We start from the raw sequence: 9,222 nt of genomic DNA, 5'->3' as shown, positions 1-9,222 counted from the left end.
CCTGCTGACTGCATTTTGGACTTGTGTTCAGCTATGAAATACATTTCATGGTCTAATCATCTTATAAAACGTGAATTAAGGAAGAGAGCTGGACAGTCCCACCACCTTCATGGGAATTCCTAGTAAAAAGAACTCATAGCTGATAGGAATAATGTTATAGGCTACAAGCATTCTCTGGAGCCATATCAATTAGAAGAAATGTGATTTACATAAACTGAACAGCTTATCAATATCTTTTATGTCCGTACAACCTGATGTGTTTGGGGATCAGGACAGTCTGTTTGCTTCCCTCAGGCATCTTTACCAATTTGATAAATTGTATAACAAATTCACTGTGTGTCATGAGTTGGGGTGGCTATTCTAGAAACAGCAATACAAAGATGAGTGAGAGTCAGCCTTGCCTTTCGGAGTTCCAGGCATATTTGAGGAAACAAACACAGAATAAAAAACAGTAATAAAATATGAGACGCACAGTGCATAAATGTACATAGGGCTTTCTAGAAGTTCAGAGCAGGGGCACACAAGTGAGAGGAAGGGGCAGGAGTTGGGGAGTGGTTAAGGTAAACTTCAAAAGAAGTTATTTCTAGACTCTGAAAACCTCCATAGAGTTAGAGTTGGGTGAGGCCTAGGAAGGCATTCTACAGAAGCCCAGAAGCCAGAGAGAGAATGGTGAGTTCAAGGAACAAGAAGCAGTTCTCATCTGTAGACTGAAGAATTCAGGTGTGAGCAGACTAATGTAGGGATCAGATTGATGAATCCTTGGGGGACCTTTCTACAGAACTCAGTTCATCTTACATTTCTGCAACCATGTCTGGTACATAGGAAGCACTCAGCAAATTTTTGTAGAAGGGACAGGGACAGGCAGTGGGACAGTATTGCAGGATTTAAAACCACAGGGACTGTAAGAGCAGATTTCTTGTGTGTAGGCAGGGTTGGGAGAATAAGGGTCAGAATAATGCATATATTCCAGGCAAGAGGTCACAGTGACAGCCTGAAGCCAGAGGGAGGTCAGGTGGTGGCTTGTGTTGGGGGAATCTGAAGAATATACTGCTTAGAATCTAAAATGAACAGAATTTGTGAGAAAAGGAAGAGACAAAAATCATTCTCAGGCTTGACTTTAAAAAGAAGTGAGATTTTTTTAGTCTTTTTTCAGCTTAGAGTCAGTATTAGCAGAAAAAAATGTGTAAATGTGACAATGTAATTCTAGAAACTGAAACAAGGTCTACTTTTAATTTGGTATTATTTGCTCAGCTGTAGAAAATGAAAATACAGTTTCATGGAAAAGAAGTTCATTTTGTCATGAGATTTTAATATAAGCAGCATATTTACAATCCAGAAGACCTCTTTCTTGATATTATTCTAATGCTAGAAATGAAGTTTTGTGTTTTCCATGAGAACTGAACTAAAATGACAAAACCATGGTCAGTGGTGTTAATATTTTCATTCTATGTGATTTCATTTTATGTTATTAAAACATCAGCATCAATGGCTAAGTTTCATATATATGTTCCTGTTAAATGAGCCCTATGTTTGGTGAGCATATACTCCATTAAAACTGTGAATCCAAAGAGTTTTTTTTTTCTTTTTTTGAGAGGTTTTTGCTATAGGGCGCGTGCACTCACCAGAGAGACACAGAGAGACAGAGAGACAGAAAGCGAGAAATCATCTCGGGGGGTGGGGGGATGGCCTCACCACAATCCCTTCTCCTCCATTCTCCTCTCAGGATCTTGGGCACACACACATGCCCCCGGCATGAGTTTAAGCCACCAGGTCTGGAACTTGAACCACAGTCAACTACATGTGAGTCCAGCGACATAGCCATTACGCCAACTGCTGGTCCCTCCAATGAGTCTTTAATAAAAGGTTTTTATCTTTGGCTGATGAAATGATTTAACTGTCATTACCAGTCAGTAATCTGGCTCTATGTTTTGTCCCAAAATATAAATAAAAGATGTCTTTTCCATTGTCCCCTCAGCTTGGACATAGTGCATTTTGCAAGTTTGAGTGGTATGAGATGCACAAAGGGGAAAATAGGTCACTCTCTCCAAGGAAGAGGCATGTGTTAGCCAAGTTTGAAGGATGACGGAGCATCCATAGCTGAGCGTGGAGGAAGAGCTCTGGCTAAGACAACGGCACACAGATCCATGTTGGTGTGGTGTATTGTTTCAGAGGTGTGGTGACATGGCTCACTGTGACAGGCTGAAGGGTGCAGGGAGAGAGGCTGAGACTGGAAAGACAGTCAGCTGATGAAAGCCTTGGGAGCCTTTTTTCCAATGGCAAGGAGAAACCATTAAAGCCTTCAAGCAGAGAAATGACATGATCGGATATAAGTTTTAGAAAGATCTCTTTGAACGCAGTTTAGAAGATGAAAGGTAGACTGAACACAGCAGGAAAGCCAGTTAGAAAGCCATTGCATAGTCCAGGTAATGGTTACAGGCAGTTGCAGGAAACCAGGGGAGGCTGTAAGAGACTATTTATTGGGGCTAAAAGCAGTAACTAGTCTCCTGTTGCCCATTCAGTGCCTGGCACAATCACTCGTGAGTTTTGGCCCTTGCATAAAGTCTTGGTTAGTCAAGTGTGTTTCTCTGGTGTGGCAGGCCCTGGAGGCAGGGGCCTTCACCCTGGGCATGTTGTAATAACCAAATAACTCCTGCCAATTGACCTAATTTGATAGATGATGGCTAAGAGCCCTTGGTCAGGATTGAGAATTAGTATCTTACAGTTAAAGTTTTTTTAGGGCCAACTGGTGGCGTGATGATTAAGGCACCTGGATTCCACATGGCCAACAATGCAGGTCACGTCCTGCGCTGGATGTGTGTCTGTGTGCCCAAAGTCCCGAAAGGAAAAATGGAGAAGGGGTTGAAGTGTGAGAGAATATTGAGATCAACTCATCCTGCCAGTTTACCGCATATGAGGAAACTGAGATCCAGAGAGCTTGATAGTATAAGATGAATGTACAGGGCCAGCAGGTTGTGTGGAGGTTAAGACATCTGGATCCTACATGGCTGACTGGGAAGTTCAAGTCCTGGACCCAGCCAATTGAAAAACAGGTCAGGCATGTGTGTATTTGTGCCCAAATAATGAGAGGAGAGTGGAGAAGTATTCCAGCATGACCATCCCCCTGGGGGAGGGGGTGATTTTTTCACTTTCTCTCTCTCTTTCTGTTCATCTTTAGTGAGCACATGTACCCTATTTCAAGCCAAAAACAAAACAAAACAAAACAAAATAATATATATTGCTCCAAACTTACTAATGGTCACACAACATTGCTCAGCATAATCTTCAGTACTTCATGTTTGATGGTTCTTTAGCAGCTCCTTAAGAAGCTAGCCTTGGGCCGCATGCAGTGGCATTTGCCTATAATCATAGCTTCTGGAGAGGCTGACGCAAGAGGATCACAAATTCAAGGTCAGCCTGGCAGCATAGTAAGACCTTGGGTCTTCAAAAAAAAGGGGGTGTGAGGGGGCAGGCCAGCAGTAGCAGCTAGACTCAAGAAGCAACTATGGTATGGTAAAAAGAGCATCAGGCTTGAATCAAGAGATCTGGGTGCAAAGCCTAGCATCACCTGAACCCAAGACCTTTGCTGATTTTCATTACTCCATGCTCTGCAATCAAGTGCCTTACACATAGTGGATATTTAGTAACGTCATTGCTTACATTTCTCAAGTAGAAGTTCTCTTATATCTGTGTATAGAGCACCATGTTATAGTAGGCTGACACTTAAATTAGAGAAAGCTGACCGACTTGATTAGGCTACAGCTTTTGCCACCCTGGTGATGCCATAGTGGATTTGACAGATGTGAATGGCCAACTTTGGTCTCCTGCCCAACCTATAAAGTTTTAGTAAGGCCTTCCTGAAGCTGTGCTTTCTGCCAATAAGAATGGCCTTCTCTTCCATACCGTGGTTTCAAACAAGTAAGATCATGCTGTCTAGATGGGAGATGTTTTCTTTTTAGTATAAAGAAAATCTTAGAACCAGCAAGTGGTACAGTGATTAAGGCACTAGACTACCACATGGTCAACTGTGGTTCAAGTCTTGGACCTGGCGGCTTGAAACTCACACCAGGTGGGTGTGAGAAAAGAGGAGAAGGGATTGTGGCATGGTCTTCCTCCTTGGAGGGTGATTTCTCACTTTCTCTCTCTGTGTCTGCTCCATCCCATTTTTTTTAACTACCAGAGGGGACATGCACTCTCCAGACAGAGAAAGTGCACACTCCACAATGGGTCATGGTCATGTTACATCCCTTTTCCTCCATTTTTCCATCCCATCAGGATTTGAGATACACATATGCACATACCTGATGTGTTTTTCAAGCCACTGGAGCCAAGAATCAGACAATGGTCAGCCATATAGGATCCAGCTTTCTATACATAGCACTTAACCACTACACTATAGGGCCAATGTGGGCCAGCCTTGTACAAAAGTGTTTTAGGGCCAGCTGGTGGCATGATGATTAAGGCAACTGGATTCCATATGGCCGACAATGCAGGTCAAGTCCTGGACTCACTGGATGTGTGTGTATGTGTGCCCAAAATCCCAAAAGGAAAAATGGAGAAGGGGTTGAAGTGTGACCATCCCCCATGAGGGGATGCCTTCTCACTTTCTCTCTCTTTTTTCCTCTCTCTAGTGAGCACACGCTAGCTCTCTAGCAATTTTCTTTTTTTTATAATGTTGACTTTGTATTTCTTATTTCTTTGTGGACCTACACGCTGAATGAGCACCAGTCCAGGAACCACACTTTGAGTTGCTCTTTGGAAGTCTGTTGTAAGGTCTTGTCCTTTATTCAAGCAAAAGGGGAAGCTGTTGCAGCATTTTGAACAAAGAAAGACCTGACTAGAGGATACACTGCATGGGTCCTAGGGAAAGCAGCAGAGAAACCAGATGTGGGACTATTACATTTTTTTGGCAAGATATGGATGTGGCTAAGACCAGGATGGTATTGGAGTATTGGAGAAGATTAAAAAGTGGTTGCATCTGGATATATTTGTAAGGTAGAACCCACAGAATTTTCTGATAAATTGGATAGCAGGTGAAAAGAAAAGAATGAAGTTAAGAACTGAAGGTTTCAGGGAACCAGAAGATGGCGTAATGGTTACATCGCTGGACTCCCACATAGTCAACCACATTTTGAGTCCCAGACCTGGGAGCTTAAAACTCATGCTGGGCATCTGCCCAAGATCTTGAGAGGAGAATGGAGGAGAAGGGATTATGGCATGGCCATCCCCTCTTGGGGGTGAGGGGTGATTTCTCACTTTCTGTCTCTGTCTCTCCAGTGAGCACATGCTCCCTATAGCAACAAACAAACAAACAAACAAACAAAAACAAAAACTCTTAATTTAAAAAAAAAAAGAACCAAAGGTTTCAACTTGGATCATATTAAAGGTAGGTTATTATCAACTGAGATTGGAAAGTTGGAAAGGCTCCAACTTCGAACAGGTTAGTTGGAAAATCAAGAGTTCTGTTTTGTGTATTTTGAATTAGACTTTCAGTCTATAGGCAATCTAGTGAAATGTGAAACATTTAGAGTTAAAGTGGACTCTTAGTGCTACAGAGAAACCAATGGAGTCCTTTAGGTATACCTCTCCCCTATATATGCCTATATTCATGGCAGGAAAGAGTTATTGTATTTGCAAAGGTCTAAGGTAATCCATTTAAGAGCTTCCATCAATGATCACATCCTGACATTGAACTCCTCCCCTACTTGGAACCATCCCATATTTTTTACCTAGTTATAAGTAAGAGAAATATCTAATTTTGAAGATGCCAAAGTTGGATAACCCTAAATTCCACGAGACAGCTGTAGAACTGGTTAGAATTTAAGAGCAATCTGGCTGTATCATCTGCTACCCATTCGATTAACAGGATTAATTTGGTTTCTCTGACTGGCAATGGTTACAAAATTTATTACCAGGTCTTAGTAAAACTGAACCTATAACAGCTCTTGATATTTTACTGTTTAGTGGGAAAAAGGTGAGGTACACAAGTGGAAAGAGCTCATAAGCTGAGTCTTTTAACATAAATATGTGGTACACAGGTGCTCATCACGTGGCAAAGGTTAGAAGGAAGTACATTAACATTTTCCACGTGATTATTTCAGTAGAGAGAAGGTAAGCGGTACCTTTTCTCTCACACTTTCTGGCATGTAAAAAAAACAAGTTTTACTCTAGTAATTACAATAATAGTAACAGTAAATGAGTACAGTAACCATGTGAACTCATCCTTCTCTGCCTCACAGCTCACCATCTGCTACCTGGATATGCTGATGACCAGTGAGGAGCGCCGGAAGCAGCTGAGGGACCAGTACTGCTTTGAATGTGACTGTTTCCGTTGCCAAACACAGGACAAGGTATGTTGTATGGAACCAGATTAGAACACCTCCCTGGCAATATTTCAGTGATATTTCAGAGACCACTGCTTTAATTTCATTATCCAAATGCAAATGATGCTCAGTGCATGATTGGAAACAAAAATAAGTAAATGACACATGGTGGCCAGCCAGTGGTGTGGTGGTTAAGGTGGCTGGATCCCACATGGTCAATTGCACAGTTCAAGCCTAGACCTGGCAGCTTGAAAAACACTGGGTGTGTGTGTTTTCATGCCCAAAATCCTGAAAGGAAGGAGAAATGAAGAAGGGATTGTGGTGTGACCATCCCCCATTAGGGGTGCTTTCTCACTTTTTCTTTCTGTTTCTCTCCAGTGAGTACACACATCCTCAGCAAATTTTTTAAAAAACAAATATATCTTAAAAAATAAATGTATCTTACTCCTGGAACTTTTGGTTCCCCACCAAACACCATAGGTTAGGATCTCTGAGCTTAGAGCATTGTGGGAATATAGGCATTAAACATGTAATTCAAAGGATGTTGAAGGCCAGAGTGCTATTGGAGCATATTGTAAGAAGGTTGCATTACATTAAGATTGGTAACGGCTATTGCTCAGTAATAGGCTTACCAAGTTGTACCTAGCTTTTAAAATTTGTTCATACTTTGTACTGAAACACTTTATCAGATGGAGATCACTTTTCTATTACTCTCTGAGAAAGGAAAAAGAGCAAAAACAAAAACAGTAAGGATAATGAATGAATTTTTCTTATATCGCTCATACACTTTCCTCATGTTGAGCCTTTTCACTTTCAGTTTGCACACAGTCAAGTTATCCAGTGACATCCTATTTCTGTATAGTGTACATTGGTAGAGTTATTTTGTAATTATTTTATCTCAATAGTTATCATTAAATTAGGAAATGGAACTCTGAAAGGTTCAGACATATGCCTTTGGGGTAGGACACAGGGATAAGGGACAGAAACAAGTCTCAAACCCAGATATTTTGACTAAATCTAGTGCTCCTTCCACTGTTCCACAGCTGTTGGGACTTCTGGTGCCAATATCCGTGGAGCGAGGTAGTTGCTCTGACTGTATGACGAGGGACCATGAACTCATTCTAATGCAGTCGGGGTTAGAGAACATGATTAGTTCTGCTTTAGAAGAAGTTTTAGAAATATGTAATTAACTGGGAAAAGTTGAATCCACTGCTAGTAGCTCCCCAAGATTCAGTCCACTTCATTGTTAACTTTTTCCCAGTAGTAAGCAGACTAAATCATAGGGCATCCCCTGGGGTTCCTCCTCAGACTATAATCAGGAACAATAGCAAGCTAGCTTCTCACCAGTATCCTTTATTGGGAATCAAAAGGCTCTTGGATTTAGTTCCATTTAGGTACCATGAGTATGGCGAACCTTCCACAAACTCTTGAATGAATGAGTGGTTGTGTTTTATTAAAATTGGGGTCATGGTCACTTTATTTTTATTTTAACAGTTGAAATGTGAGCTACAACAGAATATTAAAAATAGGTTTGGTTACAAATAACAGATAATCCAACTAAAACTGGCTTTAATAGGTGGAGTATGTTTTTCTTAATTATGGAGAAATAGTCCAAGATGAAGACAGATACTCATAGCTCCCTTCATAGAACTGGAATCCTCCTGTCATCTTTCTTAGCCATCTCTGCATGTGGTTTCTGTCTTCATGGACCCAAGATGACTTCTCCCAGTCATTAGTCAACATGTCCTTCAGAATCTTTCATTAGTTTTATTTCTTATAAAAAGGTTTTTAAATGTTTTGTTATTTAAATTTGTTATCAAAGTTTTACTATATAGTTAGAAAGGTCAAAGTCTTGTAACAGTTTAAAACATTAGGCCCCATTCCCTCTCATGCTCTTGCCAAATCTCGCTCCCCAAGGATAACCCCTTTTGACTTTTGGCATTTTTCCCCCATGCTTCTAAAATGAAAACTCCCCTAAGTCAAGTGCTAGGGATGTATTTTGCTACTGATTTGGCTTAAAGACTTATTTCCAAGGCTTCAGATTAGTTTTTTTTCTTATCTCTCCGATTATTTCTGCCTATTTTTTTAAAGTTTATTTTTTCCATGAGTGAGAGAGACAGGGAGATAGAGATAGGAAGATAGAGAGCTGAGGAGAGAGAGACAGGGAGACAGAGATGGACAGAGAGATATAGAGACAGAGACATCATTCTCAACAGGTCCTGATGCCACGATCCATCCCTAGTTCCAGCTGGCCCTGGACATCAGTCATGCAGTTGTCAGACACACACAAGGAGGTATTCAGACATAAACCCAGATTTTCCCCATGTGGCTCAGCCTCACAGCGTGTTCTGCTGTGCCAGCATGTCACTGTGCAGCCCCTTATTTCTGCCTATTTTGTTTTATGACTTATTTCCTTGCAATGTATGCTGCTGTACTACTACCTACCTATTTGAACATCCTCATCATACTTCTTTTGAGTTTTTGTTCCATAGAGGTTTTTTAGTTGGAGGGAAACCATGTTCTTGGAGAGGTTTTTGCTATAGGGCGCGTGCACTCACCAGAAAGACAGAGAGAGACAGAAAGCAAGAAATCCCCCCCAGGGGAGATGGCGACGCCATAATCCCTTCTCCTCCATTCTCCTCTCAGGATCTTGGGCACGCACGCACACGTGCCCAGTGTGAGTTTAAGCCACCAGGTCTGGGACTAGAACCGTGATCGGCTACCTGGGAGTTCAGTGACATAGCCATTACGCTAACTGCTGGTCCAAGAAACCATGTTCTGATTGGGTTTTGTTGGTTATCTTCCTTAGTGTTACATTTCACTGTTTTGGAATTTCGTGTGATAAACTCATTTTCAAAGGTTATTGTCCTTCCTCTTCCTTCTGTGTTCTTTCCTTCTGTCT

The 9,222-nt window shown here is 41.4% G+C and overlaps 1 protein-coding gene across 1 annotated transcript in view; it reads left to right on the top strand.

Moving 5' to 3' along the window:
* SMYD3 (SET and MYND domain containing 3) overlaps nucleotides 1–9,222 on the top strand; it is an 822,936-nt gene that overhangs the window by 643,366 nt on the left and 170,348 nt on the right. Inside the window, exon 8 of the mRNA XM_006157236.2 lies at nucleotides 6,237–6,347. Coding sequence (XP_006157298.1) covers nucleotides 6,237–6,347 — 111 coding nt within the window. The remainder of the gene's footprint in view (nucleotides 1–6,236; nucleotides 6,348–9,222) is intronic.

The sequence above is a fragment of the Tupaia chinensis genome, unplaced genomic scaffold (assembly GCF_000334495.1).
Source record: "Tupaia chinensis unplaced genomic scaffold, TupChi_1.0 Scaffold000532_1, whole genome shotgun sequence".
In the NCBI taxonomy this organism is placed as follows: domain Eukaryota; kingdom Metazoa; phylum Chordata; class Mammalia; order Scandentia; family Tupaiidae; genus Tupaia; species Tupaia belangeri.
The sequence above is the reverse complement of the archived record's forward strand: the minus strand, read 5'-3'. Positions and strand labels throughout refer to the sequence as shown.